Raw genomic sequence first — 26,263 nt, forward strand, 5'->3', positions numbered from 1 at the left:
ATTTTGCCAGAGAGCATAGTGTAAGCTGTCTACCTCCCGATATTTCCAGAAATATAGATGAGAGAGACAACATTTCTGGTAGTTTCCTAGTTATGGAAGCTACTCACTCTCCAGATACATTTGAAGTAGCCCAGGATGCAGATGGATTAGGGGCCTCTCCCATATCACACTGCCAACTCCATCTCCTCCCTCAATGACCACTCCTCAGATTGCCTTTTTAAGAAATTTTATGCATTATTTATTTAATTTTTGGCTGCCCTGGGTCTTCATGGCTGTGCGTGGGCTTTCTTTAGTTACGGCGAGCAGGGAGCTACTCCCTAGTTGGGGTACATGGGCTTCCCACGTTCCTGAGCACAGGCTCTACGCACGGGCTTCAGCAGTTGCAGTGCGGGGGCTCTAGAGCGCGGGGGCTCAGGAGTTGTGATGCATGGGCTCAGTTGCTCCACAGCATGTGGAATCTTCCCGGACCAGGGATCGAACTTGTGTCCAGAAGATTCTTAACCACTGGGCCACCAGAGAAGTCCCCCCAAATTGCTTTTAACTCAGAGCATCATTATGGAAAACAAGCCTATGAATCACTTGTGCGCCCTTTGTAAGACTGCGGTGGAAAATGTTGTTCCCTACATCACACGCTGTTTTCTTTATGAGGACTCCTGGGAACAATTCCTGTCTGGCTTCCGTGTGAACAACAGTTAGAATTTCTGGAGCAATTGGTTTGTGTTTATCTCAGGGACAATGTGAACAGTGTATCTGCCAAGCTTTCCTTCTTCTGTCAGTGGTCGTGGTCCTGTGGGCTCTGCCTGTGACTCACCAGAAGCAGCAGAAGTACAGAAATGCAGGTTTTTTTGCATCTGATCAGCTCCCAAGTGTTATTTTCCTTCTGTCTTGTGTTGCCTCACTTTTAATTTATGCTATCTTGTTATGCTTTATGTTCCACTGTAAGCCACCTGAAAAGCGTTCTGTGAAATAAGGTTTGGTTTACAATGAAAAGTAGATAAAAAAGATGTAGAAGAGTTCTAAACCTTGTGTTTCTGTCTATTTTCTTCAAAACTTCGATTACATTCTGCTTGAACATCCTTCCACTGTTAGACTCAAGGTCTGGAGCACACAATACTCAGAACTGTAGCAATAGCATTCATAGAATAATTGGAAAGCCCAAATACAGATGCTGAATGTACTATGACTGTCTCTTCTTACTCTCGTGATCCAACTGAGGCAACGCCATTGAAATGACAGAGCTTCCTGGGAGCCTAATGCATTTTAATACTAACTATAATGAATAAACAGCACTACTTAATCCTTGAGTGACACATGGACATTTCCTGTGCTATCTTGTGGTCTGCATGCAGCCCCGGGAAGCAGGAGGAAAAGGCATTATTATTTACTGCTATTTTTACTCTACTTTACTGCTAAGAAGCAAGAAAGAAGTTCCCAGATGTGCTTTCTCTGCCCAGGGATCTTCTAACTGCAGGAAAAGGGCTCAAATGCAAGAAGAGAAATGACACTATGAACTCTCATCAAAGTGTGCTAGGAGTGAGTTAAGGACCAACATCCAAAACGTCAGTCAGAAGGGATGATAGAGATCTTTAAGTATATGAAGTTTGAGGTGATGGGAGTAAGCTTCTTTGGAGCCATATTCCTCATTCCTTGAATGGTCGGTGATGACTTCAAAGAGCTGTACTCTCCCATAAGACTCTCTGCAAGGTCAGAAATGTTCTCTGTGTGTGTCCAACATGGCAGCCACGAGAACAGGTGGCTCTCATGCACTTGAAATGTGACTATGTAGCTGAGCATCTGAGTTCTGAATTGAAGGTATTTTAGTTGATTTAAATTTAAATAGCCATAGTAGGTCTAACAAGATTGCAGGGTACACAATCAATATAGGAAAGTCGACCGTGTTTCTATACATACTAGTAAGGAAAGATCAGAAACTGGGTTTTCTTAAAAGTCTTCTAACAGTAAGTAGCATCAAAAATGGGACATACTTAGGGATAAGCTTGACTAAAGATATACAAGACCTGGATACTGAAAATTACAAAAGCTTGCTTAGTGGAATTACTAGAGATCTTAATAAGTAAAGAAATATACCATGTTCACGGTGACAAGTTTCGTTATAGTTAAGATGTCAGTTTTCCCCAAAGTGATCTAGAGATTCAATGCAATAAACCCCCATCAAAACCCAAACAGGCTCTTTTGTAGAAACTGACAAAATAAGTCATATGGAAATGCAACTGTACTCAGCATGTAAAATATTCAATCTGCCTCAACCCTGGAAATCTGGGCTTAAGGGACAAAATTTGTTAGAGAACAGTTTTTTTGTTGTTGTTTTTTAATGTTTTATTGAATTTGTTAAAATACTGCTTCTGTTCTACGTTTTTGGTTTTTTGGCCATGAAGCATGTGAGATCTCAGCTTCCTGAACAGGGATTGAACCCGTACCTCCTGCATTGGAAGGTGAAGTCTTAACCACTGGACCACCAGGGGAGTCCCCCTGAGAGAAGTTTGGAAAGGTCATAATCATAAATTCTAGTTCTGGCACTTTTATGTCCGTAGCCTCAGTTTCTCCATCTGTAAAATGGGAATACTGAGGCCTACGTAACAGAATTACCAAAAACATTTAACAAGATCATGGATGCAGAGTATCATCCAAGGAGCAGAGGCATATGAAAGACACCCCTTCCCTTCCCCACCGAGCCCTTCCTCACAGCACACATTTTCTTCCCTTCCCCACCGAGCCCTTCCTCACAGCACACATTTTCTTCCCTTCCCAAAGGGTTGCACAGGTGTGAGCAGGTGGCCCTCCCATCCTTACCTGGAGCCAAAGTTTGTCATGCTGAGACCACTTTCCGCCAGCAATGCACTGAAATGTGGCGTTCTGCCCCACGTTCACTTCAACATTTTGGAGCCGCAGAAAATGAGGTGCTTTTCCTAAGAGAGAAGCCAAAATGCATATGAAGACAGAGTTCAACAGCCTGACCGCTTTCCTGTCTGTGGATGGCAGCTAGGATGGACACTGGGCGGGCACACTTGTGCTTGGGAGATGGCCTGGCTCAGTGACACGCTCCTGTGGATTGATCACTTACAATGGGCCAGGTACTGTTCTAAGACATTGACATGCACCACCTTACTCAAAACTCACAAAAATCCACAAGGTGGGCAGGAACTCAATTTTAGCAATAAGAAAATTAATGCTCTCAAGGGTTATGGGATCCAGCATGGTTAGACAACCAGAAACTGGCGGAGGCAAGACAGGAGTCCAGATCTCTGACAGCCTCAAAATCCGTAAAATTAGCTTCTGGGCAAAACTGTCATGTTTGGAAAAGGAAGTTGGAGGGGTGGAGGGCTCACCCTAGATGGCACCTCCCTGTAGCCTGGGTAAGCAGAAAGTAAAAAAGTGGAGTGAAACACCTTTGCACCTGAGACCCCACAATACCTAGCCTTGGAGATGATGCTGATACTGAGGACAGTGGTGGGGGGGAGGGGAGCAAAGAGAAGAGGATGCAAGGAAGGAGGAGGGGAACACCACTGGCCTTCACTCACTCACGGCTTAGCACGTGATTGGTCTCACGTGCCATGTCTACTACATACAGTAACTCGTTTAACCCAATGCAGTTGGTGATGGTATTATCTCTACTTCACAGTGAATGAACCAAGGCACAGAGAATTCAAGACCTGTTCTGAGTGTGCTCTCCTTAGGGTAACTCAGGATGGGAAGGAGGTAGGGCATTTATTCCAAGGACTTGGGAAAGGACTTTCAAATGAATCTCGTGATGTTCCTGGGCAATCGATTATAGAAATAAACATGTGTTTTATGTTGGGTAACCTGGGTTCATCTCTTTTCTTGTTTGTGGAGAGAGACCCACACCTATTGAAGCTCTCCAAAGACACCCGGGTGGATTGACAATCCAGGGTCTAGGAGAATGAGTTTCTTCATCAAGGCACAAAAGTGCCAAGGATCCCAATCATATCAACTAAATCAACAATGAACCAATCAATGAACACCTCTGGGCTGTGATCAAATGGAGACTTAAGAGGATCAAGGAGGTTCAATGAAGGCCCCTGGCTATCTTTCCAGAGGGATTCAAATACCCAGACAGACAAGCAATAATAATACATCATTTACTGAAAGCTCCTACGATGCTAGGTATGGTGGTATTTTACATGTTTTAATGAAGTTAATGTCACAACATTCCTAAAGTAGACTGCTATTACTTCTCTTTCAGAGATGCAGAAACCAAGGCTCGCCAAGTTCCATTTGTCCAATGCTACATGGCATTAACGACAGGAACAGAATTCAGTCCAGGTCTGTTTTAGCCCCACATTTCACCATTTAACCAGCACATCCTCTTGCCTTGTGGGCAACAAGAGATCAATGACTTCACCTAGAGTCCAGGGTTCAAAGAAAGAACTCCCAGGCAAAGCTGTGCTGATTCTCCAGGTTCTTCTCGTTGCTCTGGAATGTTTTATCATGAGAGATCCCTTTCCATGGCATTGTCCCCATGGTCTTCACACTTTGAACTATCTGCTCCATAAACTGTGTCACTACCCGCAATGCTCAACACATGCCAAAGACCTTGGCATGATCAGGCAGACCTCCTGTGTGAAAACATACACCTGCTGCTCAGGTTTTTAAACGAAGTGACAACAGCTCAGAGTCCCCCTCATGCCACCCCCCCTCAGGGCCCCACGACGAGATGGCGTCAAGAGTCCAAGGCCCAGGGAAGCCCTCTCACAAGTTTCTCAGAGTTGAGGATCCGTGGATCTAGTCAGCCTGACAAATGTCATGCTGCTTTGATTGTCTGAAATGGCTTCCTTTTCACTCTCCTGTATAATTTTATAATGTTATTTTAGGAACTATCAGTTTAAGTCAATTCTTAAGTGGGAATAGTGTGAACCTTGCAAGCCCCGTTTATGCCACCGGTTTGAAGGAGGGAGGAACATCTACTCCATGGCAGGGAGGAGGCATGGAGTCTTAGCGCCAATGTTACGAGGCTTTGTGTTGGGTCTCCCGCTCCCCCTGCGGACTCAGGGCAAATGGTTAAACCTCTGGGACTTGTGTGATCTTCTTTGGATCGATGTCTCCTGCTTGCTTCTGGCTCCTCCCTTCTTCAAAGCAGCAGACCTCATTCTTTGGTTCTTTCATCTGCAATCCGTCTTCCTCCCTCCCTTCCAGGTTCAGTGAGAATTTAGAGACTTCATGGCCCCTGGTGTTAATAATGCTGGTAAAGCACCAAGGGTGTACATACAGCAGAGATAATGAACCGATGCACCTGCAGGAGTCTCACAGTTACGTAAAGAGAGAAGTGGTTCAGTGCAAAACAAACAAAAATAAAACTGCCACCTCCTTGCCCCCATCTTCATTTCCCCCCTTTGCATAGAGACTGGGGCGGGGTGGGGGCGGAAATAAAGAGTTCTCTGCATCAGAAAAGCAGCAGTGCAAGCCCACTAATAACTGGAATCCGACACCAGCCTTAGCTCTGAGGACACAATAAGGACTGATGAGGACCCGTGACCTGTGGGAAGGGGCAGCTAGCAGTTCCCTAAATCCAGCAGATGATGGCCACAAAACAATGCTATGCTTGAGACAGCCAATCATCCGACTTCTTACAGCAAATAAGAAATCCAGACTTTAGGTGAAAGCGCTCATTCTAAAGTATTTAAAAAAAAATAGTTGCTAGTATCATTTAATTAATTTATCTTGGCCACACCCTGAGGAATGTGGGATCTCAGTTTCCCAACCAAGGATTTCATCTAAGCCTTCTTCATTGGAAACATGGCGTCCCAACCACTGGACCACCACAGAAGTCCCTAAAATCTTGACTGAATTTATTAAAACACCATGCAAGCTTAACAAAACATGACTATAGGCACACTCTTCTAGTTGGTGGTCTCTGAGACACAGCTTCACAGGGAACAATTTCCACTGGCCAGTCTTGCCCGGGCTGAACCCCTAGGTCCAGAGATGCCCCCACCCCTGCAGGTGTCACACTGAAGCATCACTTGCACGCCAGCTCTAGATTGTGGTTCTCAACACAGAAACCTTTCCAGACCACATTCCTCCTGCTTAGCACCCTCTCCACACGCCATCACTCTTGGAGTCCTGGCTTCATCTCCAGCTCATGACAAATCTCTCTCTCTATCTGGGGTATGTTCCTTATGCTGGAGACCAGAGTGGTCCACTTCTCGAAGTTCCTGGCCTCCACATCCTCCTCCCAGCCCAGCCCCCAACTCCAGTCCCCCCCGAGCCCTGTCCTCTCCCAGTGGTGACTTTCCTCCAGCATCTACAGCTCCAAGAAAGATATGAGGCCACCTGCTTTAACTCATCAACCTTCCAACAAACACAGACAACCTCGGGGCCCAGACCAGCCACCAGCATAGGGAGTTTAAACATCCCACACTCACTCCCCACTGAGACCCAGCTCCTCCAAAACGGGACCCTGTGGAATGGGATTAACAGAAAACTGGCTGTGCATTTGGGGCAAAGCGCCTTGATGTTGGTGACATTTAAGTTCCTGCAGATGTCAGTGCAGCATCTGAAGACATATTATTGTGCCCTTTATCTCGCTCTTTAAACCTGACAGTGCTCAGGAGGAAGCCACACAATTGAGGAGAAAGTGCACCACACACATTAAAAACGTGCTGCAGACTGTGGGCTCAGTGACATGGCCCCGCAAGGTTGTGATGGGGAAAAAAGGTTGAAAAAACTCTAAAAGTCAATGTAGGAGCTAGAAACTTAGAAACCGAGTGGAAAATTGTGCTGACATTTATCGTCCATGGTTATAACTGCAGTGGCCCTGCTAATGGTGACACGCAGAAATAGCAGCAGAGGGTAACTATGGCTAAAATACTTGCAGAATAACTCAAAAATGTTAAATGGGCTATAAAATATAGAGGAGAGGTCTGAGTTTGTGAGAGAAAATAATTTCTGTTCAGTATCACACCTAACTTCCGCTCACTGTTTCGGAAGCTGCGAGGCAACTGTTTAGAGTCATTGCTTCAGCTCAAATCGAGGGAGAGTACAATTGCAAATCATGCATTAAGCCTCCTGGAATTTTTGGAATATTTAGTGGAATTGCTTATTGATAAAACTCTGACTGTATGTTAATTTTTTAAAAAATGTTTTAGAGAACTGGAGTGGAGAATTACGAAGCCCGAGGATCTAAAGAGGATGTATTTTTTTTTTTTTTAACATAGCTAAATTTTTAACAATGGCGAGTGAAGTCACAAATGCATTAAGGCTGAGATTGTGGGGAAAACATTGTCAGTCCAAAGGTCAGCAGTTCAGAGTCTACCAGCAAGTTGCAGGACTCGAGCTCATGAGCAGACTCCAGGACCCATGTACAGTAGGTGCCTTGAAAGGCAGCACTTCGTCCCCAGAATCAAACACCCAGCTGATTATATAAATCTAAGAGTGCACCATTTTTGATGCCTCTGGCTCCTCCTCTAATTCCATAGGACTAGTGAATTCTATCTCCTAAATTCATCTCTCATCTGTCCACCACCTCTCTCCCTCTCTAAATTTCTTTATGGCACCGCCTACCATCTGTCATGAGCTGAATTGTGCCCCCCAAAATTCCCATCTTTTTAGCCCTAATGCTCAATAGCTCAGACTGACTGTATTTGGTAACAGAGACTTAAAAGGGTGACTATGTTCAAATGAGGCTGTTAGGGCAAGCTCTGGCCCAATCTGACCACTGTCCTTATAAAAGAAAATGTGGACACACAAAGACACACAGAGGCAAGTGTGCACAGGGGAAAGACCACGTGAGGACACACACGCCGTCTGGATCTTGGACTTGGGGGCCTCCAGAACTATGAGAAAATGAAATTCTTCTGAAGCCACCCAGTTTCTATGTTTTGTGATGGCAGCCTTGGTGGACTCACTCACCATCTGTTACAGATCGATAATTACCTGATTACTGGTTTTTCTTTGCAGTCTCCTTCACATCAGTGGGAGTTGCCCATGAGGGCAAAGAATGAATCTATCCTGCTCACTCCCATGAACCCAGACTAGCGCTTGGCATGGAGAACATGCTCAGTAAACATGCTGGATGGTGAACGGATGTCTTGCCACCACCCTGGTCCAGGACACACCATCTCTTGCATAACTCCAGAACTGTCCTCCTGACTGGTCTCCTGATTTTTTTATTCCTTTTCTTTTCCTCCTTCAACCCATCCTTCACAGAATGGCCAAAGTGATCTCTTAACAATTAAATGAGATCTTATCCATCTGCAACATAAACCCTTCCGGTAGTGCTTCCCTGCACTCAGGTTCAAATGTAACCACTCAACAATCATGCTCAGGGCCCTGTTTCCCTTTCAGTGAGAAACACCTTCCTCCATGCTCCCCACGCCAGGATACTCTGGCAGTATCAAGGTGATTCCCCTTCACGGACTCAGCAGTTCCCCTTTCCTCTGCCTAGATGCCCTCTCCCCAAACCTTCATACAGTGAACTCCTTCTATGACCCGGATCTCAGCTCAGACCACATCTTCAAAGACATCACCCCGACCACTCTACCTAAGGAGCCCCTCCACATCCCAGTCCCTCACATTTATTAGATTCCTAATACTTATCATGATCTAAAATTACATTAGTGATTTATTTAATATTAGTTACTTATTTAGTGTCTTTTCTCCTTCTGGAGTACAAACTGAAGTGGGCCTCAGAAGCATCACTATTAACAAAGCTAGTGGAGGTGATGGAATTCCAGTTGAGCTATTTCAAATCCTAAAAGATGATGCTGTGAAAGTGCTGCACTCAATATGCCAGCAAATTTGGAAAACTCTGCAGTGGCCACAGGACTGGAAAAGGTCAGTTTTCATTCCAATCCCAAAGGCAATGCCAAAGAATGTTCAAATTATTGCACAACTTCACTCATTTCACATGCCAACAAAGTAGTGCTCAAAATTCTCCAAGCTAGGCTTCAACAGTATGAGACTCAAGAACTTCCAGATGTTCAAGCTGAATTTAGAAAAGGCAGAGGAACCAGAGATCAAACTGCCAACATCTGCTGGATCATAGAAAAAGCAAGAGAATTTCAGAAAAACATCTATTTCTTCTTCATTGACTATGCTAAAGCCTTTGACTGTGTGGATCACAACAAACTGTGGAAAATTCTGAAAGAAATGGGAATACCAGACCACCTGACCTGCCTCCTGAGAAATCTGTATGCAGGTCAAGAAGCAACAGTTAAAACCAGACATGTAACAACAGACTGGTTCCAAATTGGGAAAGGAGTACATCAAGGCTGTATACTGTCACCCTGCTTATTTAACTTATATGCAGAATACACCATGTGAAATGCAGGGCTGGATGAAGCACAAGCTGGAATCAAGATTACCGGGAGAAATATAAATAACCTCAGATATGTAGATGACACCACCCTTATGGCAGAAAGCGAAGAAGAACTAAAGAGCCTCTTGATGAAAGTGAAAGAGGAGAGTGAAAAAGTTGACTTAAAACTCAACATTCAGAAAACTAAAATCATGGCATCTGGTCCCATCACTTCACGGCAAATAGATGGGGAAACAATGGAAACAGTGACAGAGTTTATTTTCTTGGGCTCCAAAATCACTGCAGATGATGATTGCAGCCATGAAATTAAAAGACACTTGCTCCTTGGAAGAAAAGTTATGACCAACCTAGACAGCACATTAAAAAGCAGAGAACATTACTTTGCTGACAAAGGTCCATCTAGTCAAAGCTATGGTTTTTCCAGTAGTCATGTATAGATGTGAGAGTTAGACCATAAAGAAGGCTGAGTGCCAAAGAACTGATGTTTTGAACTGTGGTGTTGGAGAAGACTCTTGAGAGTCCCTTGGACTGCAAGGAGATCAAACTAGTCAATCCTAAAGGAAATCAGTCCTGAATATTCATTGTCTTCGTTGGAAGGACTGATGCTGAAGCCAAAGCACCAATACTTTGGCCACCTGATGAGAAGAACTGATTCATTAGAAAAGACCCTGATGCTGGGAAAGACTGAAGGCAGGAGGAGAAGGGGACAACAGAGGATGAGATAGTTGGATGGCATCACCAACTTGATGGGCATGAGTCTGAGCAAACTCTGGGAGCTGGCGATGGACAGGGAAGCCTGGCATGCTGCAGTCCATGGGGTCACAAAGAATCAGACACAACTGAGCAACTCAACTGTCTGAACTCCCCCTGTCCATCTGCTAAGTATACACCTTGGGGACAAAGGCCTATCTATCTTGGTCACTTGAGTATCCCCTGTGTCCAGCAGAAGTTCCTGACACATAGCTAATGATCAATAATTGACTACTGAAAGAAAGAATGAAAAAAACCCAAACTGGATATGAACGGAGCATGCAGAATGGGCTTTGGCTACGCCCTGGTCAACTCAACATGACTCACGATAGATCTGAGAGAACTATGTGCACCACCAATATTTGTATGTAGAGTTAAATGGGATTTTCCAATTCCAGCCCCTTTCACAGAGTCTTCATATTTTGATTTCTAGGAAGTTTAAGCTTAAGCCTCCTAGGCATCTAGGCTGAACTCAGACGAAGCACATTATGCAAGAACACAGTCAGGGGCATGTCTTCCTGAGTTATGTTGCATGGCCCATTTGCTGGGTAACTGGTTCTCAGCAATTCCATAACCAAGTCATCTACTCTCTCCTCAGCAGGAGTATGAGGCTGTCATAAAAATCCTAAACTCAGAAGCAGCCCCGATGGGAGGATTCCAAGAGGAGCCATGAGACTCTGAGGGTAGACACTTCAGAGAGCTCTCGCCCGTGGAGATTTCTCTGAGAGGAGGAAGCATGTGGCTGCAACAGTAAACCATAGATGGTGTGAAGAGTTCAGGCAGAGCCAAGACTGAGAGAAGAGAATGTCAGGTTGGGTGTCATGGTGAAGGCAAAGGTACCGTAGAGGACAGAGTTCTGGGATCCCAGGAAAGAAAACCAAGCCATATCCTTTGGGGAAGAGCCCAAGGTCACCTACTAGAAAGACCTAGTGCAAGCGTCCTGCACAGGCCAAGCAGCAGGCAGCAGCTGGATGCAGCTCCAAGGATGGGATGCATGCAGGGCTTGGGGAAAGCACAAGGTCTGTCTCAGAGAGACTCACTCAAAACTGGGGGCTGTGCAGGGATGAGTGTGTGAGGCTAGGTGGACCACAGGTAGACCAGACGTCTCCTGACGTGGTCTGAGGTCAACAATCATTTTCCAACGGGCAGCAGGCACTGATGTCCAATATCAAGGGAGGGGGAGACTTCACCCTTGAAAGAAGGACGCATAAGTATATCCACTACACAAAGGTAGATACCTTAGGCCAAAGTAATGGAGAATCATCTGATAGGATGTCAGCATTACTGAGATGCTGGCTGACTTCTAGGAAGGAGGTGTCTCTTGCACAGACCCCAAACACAGTTACCCTAAATGTTGTCTTGCTAAAACCCCTTGGAACTCAGCTCAAATTCCTCCAGAGATGGTGCTCTAGGACAACAGGTCAAATGGTATCACTAGAGTGCTGGGGAAGGAAGTGATGCCTGAGGCTCTGACAAATTCACTGCAGTAGAGGTGGAAAGAATCAGTCCAATGAAAGCAACATGGGGACTTCCTGGCAGTGGGGGGTGGGGGGGTGGTCCAAGTTGCAAAGACTCCACACTCTCAATGCAGGGGGCCTGGGCTGAAGCCCTGGTCAGGGACCTAGACCCCACGTGCCACGATGAAGAGTTCACATGCCACACTAAGACTCAGCACAGCCAAAATATGTATTTAAAATAAAAAGCAACATGGACGGGGAAGAAATGAGAATAGGCCCAATATGGAAGGAACAAAAGGCATAAAAAGACAGGACATATGACATCTCTTGAGGGAATAGCAAACTGCACCAGAGCCCACAGCATGACTTGCGGCTTTAAGTAAGAAGCAGAGAAAGGACCCTCCTAGGAATTAGTTACTTGATACCTGCCAAGTAACTAATGAGAATCTCCAATCTGCAGACACTAGCTAATGGGGCTGGCAACCTAGCCAGCCCTCATATAGGGCTGCCTTAATCCACATGCATACCCCTTTGATTATAATATCTCCATCAAATGTCACAAGATATGATGCCCTTTCAACTACCTGTACCCAGGATTGGTCCCCTCTGAGATGTATATAGTGAACCCAGGACCCACAGCTCCTTGCTTAAATACATTTAAATATCTTAGCCTAAATACAGTAGAGAGAGAGAACTTTCAGTGGAAATGGTCTGGGCATGGAGTGGAATGCCTTTGAGAACTCTCAACCCTGTACCATAAGTACTAACCACTGTGTGAAATCTCTCCGTACGCCTACACAGAGTTGATGAGGGTATTTAAAATTACTTTTAAAGAATTAATAGCTTAGTGGTACTTTTCCCTGTGAGTGAACAGTGTGCTAATTTGCTCAGTGTTTCTGGTGTTGGTTCTTTTTTTAAGACAATTGCACAAGATTCTATCCAAAGCCCTCTAATTCTTCCACTTCAGTGGTCTGAATCCCACTAATAAACAATCAGGACTTTAGACTCCTTTAATAATGAAGAGAGATTCAAACGAAGATGTTTTGCCACTCTCTGCAAATTCCTGGAGGTGCTTGCCTGTTGAACAGGCCAGCGAAATTATGGATTTATTCAGGACTGATTGCATTGAGTATGTAAGCATTTTTTGAAGGATTAAAAAAGAGAGAGAGTGAGGGATGTTTGTGAGCTGAATGAATAGCGGGGATTGCAGCCGCCAAGCCACACTGAAACAAGGCTGTGCTTAGAGCAGGGAAGAGACTTACTGCACGGATGGGCAAGGACCCGGACCTCGTCCACAGCGATGTAGCCAGGATGGCCCTTCAGAGAGACGGATTCAAATATCACCTGCAACACACAAGGCAGGAGTCAATTTTGCAGAAGGGGTGGTAGGCGTTCATCACAGCTGCCAACCTCCAAACAATTTATGTTTCAGCTTCCCACTAGAACTATCCTAAGAGGTCTTGAATTAGGCTAGGATATTACCTTGGCAATTGACACGGATTTTCAAAATAAGGTAAAAAGGTCACCTTCTGGTGACCAGCAAAAGAAGAACCAGCCACATGGAACATTTCTAATGACTTTCAGAAATAACCCTCGGATGCAAGGGAAACAACCCAAACTTGGCCTTGAAACTTCAATAGGCACCTTTTTCATTGTTGTTTCAAGTGAAGTACAGAGAAGAATTACTTCCTACCAGCTCCACTTTCTTGTGCAGGGTGAGGAAGAAGCCACCATAAGCCAAGAATGGTTTACCTTGATTTGATTCCACATCCTCAAGGAATATAGTCCATCTGAATGACCTAATAACATCTCTTAAAAATAAGCCCTCCACACCACTATTCCTATCCAGGAATCCCAGGGCAACAAGTTCTTTGATCCTCTATTCTGACTCCCACCCGAACTGCTTACTTTAGTAACCAGCTTGTCACCCAATACCCATCTTCACAAAGGAGATGTGACCATTTGTGTGGACAGCATGACCAATGCCCTTGATGTCCCTAAGTCCAATGGCCTCATCTTCCAATCAGCTTCAGCCACATGCTCACATGCGTCCTCCGCGTGCCCACACTCACCTCCACGTGCCCACACTCACCTCCACGTCCCCACACTCACCTCCATGTCCCCACACTCACCCTCCACGTCCCCACACTTACCCTCCACATGCCCACACTTGCCTTCACATGCCCACACTCAGCTCCGCATGCCCACACTCACCTGCACGTGCCCATGCTCACCCTCTGCGTGCCCACACTCACCTCCACGTGCCCACACTCAGCTCCACATGCCCACACTCACCTCCACGTGCCCATGCTCACCCTCTGTGTGCCCACACTTGCCTTCCACGTGCCCACACTCAGCTCCGCATGCCCATACTCACTTCCACGTGCCCACGCTCACCCTCCGTGTGCCCACACTCGTCCTCCATGTGCTCACACTCGTTCTTCACCCCACACACTGGAGTTTTGAACTTTGCACACCCACACTCCTCTCCCAACTCACTCCCCTTAAATCTGCTTCTTTGACACATATGGTACCCTGGGTCTCAGCTTTTCTAGAGACTGTATGCTGCCTGTTATAATCTCAACAAGCACACGGTCCCCTCACTCTGTCAACTAATCACCCACATCCATTGCACCTAAAGCCCCAATTCCTCATTTTGTTGTTGGCAAGTCTATCGCAAAACTGCTTTCTCCACCTCTCTATCCCCACACAAATGTCTCCCTTTCAACGTCACCTGCCCGATCCCTACAGATAACCACATCACATCTTTAAGAAACAAGAGGACTGCAGAGGAGCTGACTTCTAACTTCTTACCCATCAACCTAACCTTCATGGGTCAGATGACTGCATATCACCCACTGTCCACTCTCTGCAAGGCACACCCCAGTGCCCCTGACTCTACCTCTGCTGTATTTTCCAGCTCCTTGGTGCTCCCTCTTCATCCTGTATCTCCAAACCCTCCCTTTTATTTCTGACTCTGACAAACACGCTACTGCTACTGCTAAGTCACTTCAGTCATGTCCGACTCTGTGAGACCCCATCCCTGGGATTCTCCAGGCAAGAACACTGGAGTGGGTTGCCATTTCCTTCTCCAATGCATAAAAGTGAAAAGTGAATGTGAAGTCGCTCAGTCATGTCTGGCTCTTTGCGACCCGATGGACTGCAGCCTACCAGGCTCCTCCGTCCATGGGATTTTCCAGGCAAGAGTACTGGAGTGGGGTGCCTTTGCCTTCTCTGACAAACATAGATGCTTGGATTTCTCTTCCTCTTTAAAAGCTACCCTCTGGCAGCAGTCGTATTTACAGTCCAGTCGTGTTTCAGTCACATTTAAATTTTTTCAGTAGCTTTAATTACACTCCCTCTACACTTCCCAACTTCTCAGGGCAAAACTTCAACCCCTGTCACCTGGACTGTGTCCTCGACACCACCCCAACCCTGATCTCAGGGAAGACTCCAACAATCTCTTCGAGGTGCTCTTACCACCTAAGTCCAATAGATATATTGCAATCTATATCTTACTTTAAGAAGGAAAATAGTGTGGGGCTTGGCCTCTGGGTTAGAATGCCTGAGTTTTAGTCCTGGATGTACCACCGTGTGTGTGTACACCTTGATCGAGTTACCTTGCTGCTCTGCACCTCAGTCTCCTCATCTGTAATTATAGTGTCTACCTTATTAGGTAATTATTCATGTTAAGGGAGTTAATATACTAATTTCCGTAGGAAAAAATAAAAAGAAAATATAACGAACACAGAAAACGCATTTAAAAGAAATAGCGTGAAAATATTCAAATTGTGTAGTAAAAGTGATAAAAGTAAAACAATTCTATTGTGTTAATAAATAGGTTAAAACAAAGAAAAGCTCTCAGACTGTCTAAATGAACAAAGTCTAATCACATGTCATAAGATAAACACCTAATATAGAATGACTCAGTAACCTTAAAAATAACAAGTCAAACAAAGACATAGGAAAATATGAAAGTACAAATAAACAGAAAATTATTATTGTAAAAATAATGCTAAAGCATCACAGTAGAATTTAAATGAAAAAGAAATATAAAAACCACAAAAGATCATAAAATAGGCTAACATCTAACTTCAGTACATTCTTCTAAGAGGAAACTATACAGGCATGATTCTATATATTTTCTAACCAAATTCCCTGAAGCCATAAACTAATGACAAAAGCTTAAAAATCAATTTCTTAAAGTTGAAATATTATATATTGTATATTTCTTAAATACATAATAACTATGCTGTCAAAGTATGTTTTGTTAACAAAAGTCTGAATGAAATAAAATTAAAAGTCAAATGGCAAGTTAAGAACAATATCTGTAATATACATGCCAGCTAAAAGGTAAATATCATATTCTGTGTAAAGAATCCTTGAGAATCATCAAAACAAATAAACTCTCTAAAAGAAAAATCAGCGAGTTCAGCAGGTTATTCACAAAAGATGAAGTAGGATTGGTAATGATTTATGAATGTAATGTTTTTAATGACACTAGGGAGATTATGGCAGATGAATGTCTTCGTCTTAACCCTTTCCTAGATTTTCCAAATTCTCTACAATAAAAATGAGCTTCTTTTTATTTACAATAAAAATTAAGTGCTTTAAGGTGTATTACATTTTCATATCTCTCTGCATATTATACTACCCCTGTGTCATGTACATTAACTAACTCCACTACAACACCTATCACAGCAGAGTGTAAATGTCTGTTCACGAATTATTTCATCCTGTAAGCTCTAAACCTATTGGGAGCAGGAACAGTATCTCATTCATTCATATTTACAGACTCTCCTCTGTACCAAGGATTGAGGCACTCACGGGGAGGGGCTAAAAAGTGAACAAGAAGCTTAGGGTTCTAGCTCTGATAAACTTTACATTTCACAAATGGAAATGGAAATTATACAGATAAATAAGGAAATTAAATCCATTTTGTGATTAAGTATAACTAAGTGGGAGAGGGTCTACTTCACTCTAAAAAGGTGATAATTAAAAATAAAAAATAAAAAGGTGATAATTAAGAGGAGACCAGAAGGATGAAACTGGCAATTTAAGAAAGAGGTGGTGGATGTGCAAAGGCCCTGAGGCAGGAAAGAATTTGAGGATGATCTGGGAATATAAGAATGAGACCCTGGTGTGGCTGGGATATAGCAAGTAAGCTAAAGAAGCACAAGGCAAGGCTGGAGTGCTAGCTGCAGGTCAGATGACATGGAGTGCTATGAGACTTATGGGAGTTTGAATTTTCTGGTATTACTGAGGCATTTGAAGCTGGAAAGTGACATAATTTAATTTACATTCAAAAAAGTTCATTCTGGCTCTTCTATGGAAATTGACTAGGGCTGGAGGGGGAGCTTGAGCAAGAATGAAATTGAACAGTTGGCTATAGTAGTGGTCCAATCAAAAGATGAGTACGGCTTGGACAATGATGTTGGCCATGAGGAATAAAGATGCTGATGATATGAGATATTTTCAAGGTAGAGAAGAAAATAATTACTGCTAGATTAAGAGGGGAAGAGCGAAGAAAAGAGAAAATACAAAGATGATTCTTCAATTTAAGTCTTGAGCTTCTAGGCTGATTGTGGTGTCATTTATTAACACGAAGAAAATGAATGTGTGTGTGTCTGGGCACACAGGCCGAGATATATCACAACTATTTTTTTCAAGATGCCAACTAAACATCTTAGTGGACATCCTGAGGAAGCTGATATTACATTCCGAAGCTCTTGGGTGATCTAGAACCAGAGTTACAAATGTGGTAGTATTGGCATCTAAATGTCATTTAAAGCTATACAACTAGATAAGGTCATCTTGGAAGACAGAGTAGACAGTTCAAAGAAGAGGACCAGGGCCTAAGGCCAAGTGCAGAAAGCCCAATAGAGGATTTCTTAGGAGAGTAGAGATTGGAACATGGTTTTAGGTAGAGGGGAATGAGTCAGGGAAGTAGCATGAGATACAAGGGAATAAGGAGTTGATGGAACAGATTCTAGAGGGGACAGAAGTCAAATGGGGTCAGGTTGCTGGTTTTGTTACCAGTACTGAACAGAGGGGGACCTCATCAACTGAGATTGAATAATAACTGAAATAGAGAAATAAAACCATAGTAACAAAGGTCAACCACATTAACCCTTTATTAGCAGGTGGTCTCAGTCTAGCCTCTCAACAACCCTATGCGGTGGGGCTGGCTAAATTACCAAAGCTCAGAAAAGAAGCCAGAGGCAGGTAGGAGGGCTGAGACCCTGGTCTCCTGGTTCACAGCCAAGTCCATTACTGGACTTTATTGGAAAGCAGTCCAACTCTCATGTTTAACCAAAACACTTGGTTAAGCAGAGTTCTGACTTTTTTCCCAGTTACTCAAAGTTCAACTCTATTAATACTCCTCTAATACTATTTCTCACGCCATCACTCAGTATGCAACCTATATCATAATTATTAACAAATATTCCATGAGCGAACCCAAGGCTGGTCGTGAGAGAATGGATGTGTGATAGTGAAACATACATCTGTTCATTGCTCAGTGTCCTTCCTGTAGCAGAAATAAGAATTCTATAATGAGATACAGAATCTTTTATTCATCAGAATTCCTCTTGGGAATGTTTTTTCTGTAACACACCATGGTAGGTGAGACTTGGGTTTCTCAAATAGGAGAGAGTAATATTCTGTAAGAAATAAGGGGAAGAAGGTACTGCTTTTTTTTTTATGAAATAAATGAATAATTGTAAAATGCTTACAATACATACTGTAAGATGCTGTTGAATGGTACTGTTATTACTGCCCTTACTCTGGACAGAAGGATGGGAGATGAGAAGGAAAATTCAAGGGCATGGTGGAGAAGAAGAAAGAAAGGGACTTCCCAATGTGACAACCCCTTGTGCCCTCACCGCAAGTTTCCACTAAGGTTCCCACACTCACCAGACTCTGATGTGAGCTATGAGAGGTGGAAACTGGTGGTGGCTGGGCCTTGGGTCCATGTGGGGAGGTACATGGAAATTAAGAGGCACGGGTGGTTGCAGGTGCTATGGGAGCTGGGAAGGGGACAGAGTGCAGAAGCATGGGGAAGGGGACAGTGATAACCCACAGAATCCTTGATGAAGGCTCCAGGACCACAAGATATTAGAAGTAGGGTCTGTGATATGTTTACAACACAAGGCAGGTCCTGGATGAAGCTGAGAATGAAAGTACCTCCCAGAACAGATAGGGAATATTCTCCCCATCACTGCCAGTGTGCTCAGAGCAGAATGCTCACACAACCTCCAAGAGCAAAAAAAAAAAAAGTCATGCAAACTGCCATGAGATAGAGCCCTCAACAGCCTGACAGCAGAGGGTCACAAGGCTGGGAGTATCAGCAAGAGTGCCAGGAAGTCCACCATCTTCCCCAGAAAGGAAAGAAAGGGACAACAGGCCCACGATGGATGGGCTTGGACCCTCAAGGGCCCACCTGGCCTCACCTGCTGAGCTTGTCCTCCAAACACTGAACTCTCATAAATGGGCTGACTCTCAGGCCCACACACATGAGCCTGGGTAAGCAGCCTGCTTCCAGAAACAAGGGCCAACCCTGGGGAGCATAATGCCAGGCACTGGAGAGGGAGATCTCAAGTGGTGACTAGAATGTGCCAACAGTAGATTATGGGATTGCAAATCTGAGTCACAGAGAAGCAATGGGAATGGAGAAGAAGTTGGCAGGGCCAGTATAGCCCCAAGGCCCCAAACACCCGCTCATCCATCCTTGCATGCTTTATAGTTCTGAATGAGATCCTGGCAATGCAAATTATTGCTGGGATTCATGGCTCAAGCTTCTGATCACAAGGAGTTTTGTAAGAAGCCATGGGACAAGGGGCCATGGAACAAAGTCAGAGAAATCAGGTTTGGCTGCAGCAAGAGATTATAAGCATAGCAGCAAGACCAGGGACATTCAAACATCAGGAGAAATGTGAGTGCCCCTCTGAATTCTCACTGCTGATAAAAAAAGGAGGAAGCCCTCGTAAACAAACAGAACAGCAGAACAGAATTTGGTCTTGTGTGGTTCAGGAAAAGCAGCTGTCACGGCTGCAGCTCGGGCCCCAGGGCGAGGTTCCCGACTGACCAAGCTCTGGGGAATGTGGACGACTGGAGTCCTCTCTTTGGGTCAGAAGGTGCCTGGGAAGACAGCTGCAGCCTCAGGTGGAAAGGGTCACCCCGTCAACGTGCTTCTGGTGCAGGAGTCCTGGTCAGGAAGATGCCACCCAGCATCTTACCAGCTCCAGTTCCTGGGGGCAGACACCACAAAGGGGCAGGGTGAGGTCAAGACCCTCGGTGACAGAAAGACCTGCTCAGGTGTTCTGAAGTGAGGCAGAACCGTTGTCTTCAAGCCAAGCACTCGCGTAAGAAAACCCCAACCAAGGCCCTTGAGGAATGAGAGTCAGCAATGGGAGAAGAGACAGAGGAGTGAGTGAAGAATTGTGAGAAAAAAGGCTCCTCTAGTGCCATCCATGTACAGGGGACGAGAGGGGTGGGTGGAGGGAGACAGAAGACCATCCGCGATGCTCCATGTCAGTGTATGAAGACAGGGACGCTGGGGCACAGGAACTGGACCACATCTTCCCTGCAGGAAAGTCTTCAACCCCAAGGCGTCCATGTGCCCCGACTATCAACTACGCACCCCCAAGCCCCAGACCCTCAGAGATCTCCTGGTATTGGGGAAAACGGAGCTTTCCTGGAAAGGGACAAACCCCTCCCAGTGCAGGAACTGCTGGGCCAAGCCAGGAAGTCAAGTCCCAAGAGAGGCTCAGAGATGAGTCACCCCCCCCCCCAAAACCCTCCAAAAAGCAGGGTATGTGCCCATTTCGGGGAGGGTGTGAATACGTCAGGAAATGATTTAAGGGATTTGACATTTTCTGGTCACTGTCGAAGGTCTCAAGCAGAGAATTTGTGGAGCAAAACATTTCAAGGGGCTGCAAACACCTTCTCAAAAGATAAGAGACAGAAAAATCTTGGCTAACCAGAACTTCTCTTTGGAAGGGACTACATATATTTTCACGATGGGGAGATTGCTTGGGGTGAAATCAAGACACTCTTTTCCAGACCAGCCCAAGGAGGCCTGCGTAAAAGAGAAGGAGGAGAGTTTGCTGTCTAGCAGGGAGGGGAGAAGGGTGAATGAAAGAGGAGATGTGGTGGAGTTTAAAGAAGGTAGAGACTCGCTCACCACCCCATAATGCCTCCGGAACTGTGCATGAAGGGACCAATTGCACAGAATACCAGAGGCCAGAGGAACGTCTGAGAAAGGGACTGGGCTTCACGTTCCAATTAAATTCAAGTTGAGTGAGTCTTAAATTTCAGGGGTCTACACAGCTGAATCAAAAGGCAATTTCACTGAGGCAGGTGATGGAGAATAGAGCGAGGAAGTGGCGGCACAATTAATTAAAGTTCTTTTATTTTTTAAAATATTGGGACAGAAAAGTTCAGAATCATTAAAAAACTGAAATAGAATTAACATCACCTGGAAAGGAGTGCAGCACGGCTTCAGCTGCACCAGACAAGCCCCTGCTCCTCTGAGAGGAGGCCAGCGAGGGGTGGATGGCAGAGGGGGAGCCCTTCTCATCTCAGGCCCTGCTGAAGGCCTGGAGCAGAGAGCCCACTAATAAGAAAGATGAAAAGTCCCTGTTTGTTACAGAGCTACAAGTCAATTTTAGGACTGTGAAATATGACTTTAATAAATGAATACATAAGCCATTGGGGTCTGAAGCCCAGCACCGCTGAGAACCAAAATGGTATTTAGTCCACAGAATCAGACATGCAGATCCAGAGCTGGGGGTCTGATGAATTTTCAAGCTCATTTTGCAAACGTCTTTGAATCTCCTGATGGCCCCCTTTTCTCTCCCGGGATGTAGGTGTAAGTGGTGTCCCTGGGTGTGTGGTGAGTCTGAGAACCTGATGGTGAGTGTGTACACCTATGAGTGCAGCCACGGGGCTATCCACTCACAGCTCTGTGTGTGTCTGAGAGACCCGTGCCTTTTCTAAACCGCTGCTCTCAGCACATTAGTGGCTTTCTCACCACAAAGCTCAGAGGAAAGGAGATGGAATGAAATGACGCTGTGGTGTAACAGGCTGGAAATCAGAACCTTCTGCCAGATGAGGCTGCTCATCACAGGGACAGCTCGGAGCTCAGCCACAGCCGGTGTTTCTTTAAGGAGGACCGCTCACCTCCATCCCCTATGTCTGCTCTTCCCTCACTTCCTCCTCCCTTCCACTGTCGGACTCACTGAGAGCCCGATACAATGTTACATACTACCTCATTTAACCCAGGGACCTCTCCAGTTTACAAATGAGACAACTGTGCTCAGAAAGATAATGGGGCAGACCCAACACTGCACTGCTAGTGAGCAACCGATTCTCAGGTTGGGCATGCTTTTTCTTCCCTAAAAGCAGGAAACTGAGCTTGGAGCCAGAGGACCTAGGCAGAATTATGGGGATCTCAAATGGCCAATAACATCCCTTACTCTGGAACACAGGACATAGTGCCACCCAACACAGGAGTTACTATCAGATAAATGAGAAGCAAATATATGCTTACCACAGAGCTGAAACATAAGAGATGCCCAGGACACATCCATTTCCTCCCCCCTGTACCCCATCAAAGAGCAAGGTCAGCAGTGAGTCTAACCCTCACCTGGGTCACTTTTCTTGCTCTTTATCCTTCCTTGCACCTGTGGCCCCCATCCTGTATCCATCTGCATCAGGTCCTAGGTAGGGGGTTTCTAAATTGGAACACTAAGGCCTCCTTGAGGGGATCCACAGACTTACAGAGACACTTCAAGCTATACTTAGTGAAACAGGGGCAGTTTCAGGACCAGGGCACCAGGGTTTTAGTCCCAGCTTTGCCAATGATTTGCTGTGTGCTCTTGGAGTTCACTGTCTATCTCTGGACCTCAGCTTTATCACCTACATCAGGATTCAGCAAACTATGGCCTGGAGACCAAATCTGGTCCATCACTTTTTTGTGTGCAATAGAGTTTTACATGGAACAGCCATGTCCATTCATTTACACATTGTTCACATCTGATTTCACAGTACATCTGAAAGAACTGTACCATGAGTTTTGAACTGAAGGATGCCTACGAATCTCCCAGGCACTCAGCTTGCCACCCTTCAGTCCCTCTTCTGCTTTAGATTCCAGAGAAATTTCTCCAAAAATAGATCTGACTATGTCACTTTCTGACTTAAAGCCTTCCATCTGTGTGTGTGGATATCAACTGCAAACAGGCACAAAGGAGCTTATGGAGTGAAGAAAACATTCTAAAGCTGGTTTATGGTGATGATTCTGCAATTCAATAGGTTTACTAAAAATCACTGGCTCGCATGCTTAAAATAAGTGGATTCTATGATATATAAATTGTACCTTAATAAAGTAATTTAAAAACTTTCAACAGCCCCGGGCCATGACAACATGGAGCTATGTTCCTCTAAGTGTGCCCATGGGCTGGTGGCATCATGTACCATGTATATTAACAGCCCACAATGAGATAAGAAGTGTTCAGAAAGTGTTCCAGCAATTTGGCCTCGCTGTGACACTTTTATTGCAGATTGTAAGAGTATTGGTCCACAGTGAGTTAAGGAGAAAAAACTGGTCTTCACCACAGATGGTTCAAGTAGTGTTGCTCTAGGCTACAGAATAAATCTATTCTCCTTAGCCTGGCATTCAAAGCCCCCCATGACCTAACCATCCCTGCAGGTTTAGCTCCCAGTATATCTTCCTTTCAATCTACCTATAAACAACCTAGTTATCAAACTCTGCCAAAATATCTTACTCCTTCAATCCATGGTATCCATCACCCCTGTCAATGCAAATGCCTTTCCCTTCCTTCTTCAATAAGTATTTGTTCATCTTCAAGACTCAGCCTAGCTGTCTTGTCCTCTTAGGAGCCATCCTAACTGTCTTGCTCCCAACCCCTCTTCCCCAGGGGCAATATTTGACTTGTTACCTTTCTGAACCTCAATTTTTCATCTGTAAAATAGGTATAATAATAGCACCTCTCTCATAAGATTGTTATAAGAAATTATTTGCTAGAAGGCTTCAGTGTCTGCATCCCTCCAGCATCCCGTGGAATCCACATATATCCCACTATACTGTGTTTATATAAATAAACAGTATCAATCAGTCTCCTCCTGCAGACCGCGATCTCCAGGGAGGCAGGGGCTACACTGGATCTCTCCTCCATCCTCCAGGACTGATTAGCATAAGCACCTTGGTAACCATGAGGTGAACGAGTACATAAAATTCTTTCTAGATCAAATCTCTAAACAAGAGGGCAAGTGGTGTATATAGGCAATTACTTTAAAAAAAAAAAAATCAAACTATGATAAAACTCCATACCTGGTAGAAATGTGGCCAGAAGGTGCTGATGGCAAGCTCTGCCTTCACCCAGCCCTCGGTGACCACCCCAGACACGTTCCAGACGGGGTTTCCCTGGGGTCCACCATTCACCTTCACATAGACATTTAGGGCCCCAGGGCTGGATCGGTCGCGGCTGGAGAAGTAGTAATGGAAATCAATGCAGTGGGTGTCATTCTCCTTCAGGGTCGGCAGGAGAAGGTGGGCCTTCTGGCCAGAGGCCCTCCCAGAGCTGTTCACCATCATGAAGGATCCTGGAGACCCACAAAACAGGTGGGAGGTAGAGACAAGGAGAGAGAAAGAAAATCCTTCTGAAAATCAGTCGCATCTGGAAACACAGTAGCCAGAAATCCAGTCCATCTAGAAGGGTCTGGTTGACCCCCAGGAACCCACATTTCCTTTCTCAATTCAAGTATCCTCTTCTGCAACTGGGAATAAAAAGTGTTACTCACCAAGGTGGTTTTGTAAGAATTAAGAGAAGGTAACACACACAAAATATTTCTACAAAGTAAACAGTCTATAAATACATACAGAACAACAACAAAACTCACTAAAACCAGTAGCTCCTACAGGAAGCATGGAATAAAAACTCAGGAATTTAGTTAACTGTAACCTCCGTGGATGAAATGAGGTGAAATATAACCTCATTTAAGCTCGGGTGGTCTCAATGGAAGCAGAAGCTCTGCAACACCAGGGTGTTGTTCTAACATATTCCACCTCGAGCCTTGCATTAATACAAGAAATATACGGGAGGAGGACATATAAAAGTACAGTACACTCAAGAAGGCAAAGAAGACCTTGAAGATAGGTGAGAATCGACTGAAAGATGGAATGGAGAGTGAGTAATCCTTGCTGAGCACTTAAGGAGTACCGCTGTGAGGCTTAGTTTCTTATTTATATTTTGTTAAACTTAATCTTCAGAACGACCCCCGGAGAAGAAGGCTTTTCATTTTATTTAAAGACTGAGTGACTCACCCTGGACCACTCAGACAAGGAAGGGTGAGACCCAGATTCTCTTCAACCTCAAAGTTGATGCTATTTTTACGACCTGCAGAAAACATGACTATTATTTTCACAAACACTGAAAAAGGCTATCTCCTAGGAAGGAAGTGAGCCTCTTGGAGTTCTTTGACAGATTAAATGGTTGTTTCTAGTTCTTCACCCCTCCCTGGATCCACTCTTTGCCTTTAACTTGCCCCACCTTCCAACAGAGGCAGAGAGTGTGTCCTTATCCCATGCTTTGGGCTCTACTTGCTTTGGTCAGCAGGATGCTAAGAGAATGAGGCTTGAAATGTGCTTGCCTAGCCAGGCTTGCCCTCTTGTGCTACTGCTGTCTTCCAGGATAAGAACGTGCCCCAGGTAGCCGCTGCCCCTTCGGTTTGAGATCAAGAACAGACACGTGTGGAAGAGAAATAGGCCCAACGGAGAGTAAAGAACCCAGCCAGGCCTCCCGAGCAGCTGGCAGTGCAGCCACAGAGCCAACAAGCCCAGCCCGGGTCGGCCAATCCACGACAGAGGCTCAGGCCCAGGAGTGTGAGCACAAAATGTGCACTGTAACTTCCCTCTAGGTTTGCTAGGTGCATTATTGTGGCAACAGTTCACTGACGAAGGTCATCTGAGAGAGCAGCCCTATGAAAGAAGCCACAGGGGGGCACATTTCAGTTCAAAGGCCCTTTTAACAAGTAGAACGGATGCAAAATTGGGGTGGACTACCCCGAGACAAAATAAGTCCCTCATCACCACAGGTGGCTAAACAGAGTCTAGACAAATTGAGCAGACATCTAAGGAAATTTCACCATCAACTGTGAGGGCCGAACTCTGTGACTTAAGAATCTTGTGAGTCTATGGAATAAACTGCATCATAAAACACAGTAGATAAACTCAAGTGATTCTGCAATGAATATTCCCACCAAGAAAACCACTGCTGCTTTGAAATCTTATTTTAGGCACTAAAATCTTCAATCAGAATGAAGCCTTAAGACTATTTATCCTCAACCAAGATGAGCCACTTCAATAGCTATCAGTGGCCTCATTCTTTCACTCTAACCCCCAAAAGACTAACAGTTGCCAGATACTCAGTGCTAGGCAATCCATATCTTGGGGTTCTAAAGGGTACTGGTCATTCACAGCCTGTCTCCTCTGGGTTCATAATAAATTTTAAAATAGACACAGGAGACAGAGTTCAAAATCTCCACTTTATTACAAAGCTGGATTAGAGAAAGGAACACGGACTTGAGGACAAATTAGGCTCTCCTGCACTTTCTCCTCTGAACCAGCACGCAAAGTAGTTGGACCATCGACAACTCCTTCCTTCCGACTCTACCCAGATCCCTAAGGCTCCTTCCTGAAATAAGCCAACAAGAAGCAAGGTGATAAAGGCAGCAACTTGAA

At 44.9% G+C, this 26,263-nt stretch overlaps 1 protein-coding gene across 12 annotated transcripts in view; it reads right to left on the reverse strand.

The window, feature by feature from the left end:
* PTPRT (protein tyrosine phosphatase receptor type T) overlaps nucleotides 1–26,263 on the reverse strand; it is a 1,113,287-nt gene that overhangs the window by 659,623 nt on the left and 427,401 nt on the right. For all 12 annotated transcript variants that reach the window (XM_043479842.1, XM_043479836.1, XM_043479841.1 and 9 more), the window contains exons 3-5: nucleotides 23,855–24,126; nucleotides 12,765–12,846; nucleotides 2,812–2,927 (exon numbers count right to left, since the gene is read on the reverse strand). In XM_043479842.1, the coding sequence (XP_043335777.1) occupies nucleotides 2,812–2,927; nucleotides 12,765–12,846; nucleotides 23,855–24,126 (470 nt within the window). The remainder of the gene's footprint in view (nucleotides 1–2,811; nucleotides 2,928–12,764; nucleotides 12,847–23,854; nucleotides 24,127–26,263) is intronic.

Source organism: Cervus canadensis, chromosome 10 (genome assembly GCF_019320065.1).
Source record: "Cervus canadensis isolate Bull #8, Minnesota chromosome 10, ASM1932006v1, whole genome shotgun sequence".
In the NCBI taxonomy this organism is placed as follows: domain Eukaryota; kingdom Metazoa; phylum Chordata; class Mammalia; order Artiodactyla; family Cervidae; genus Cervus; species Cervus canadensis.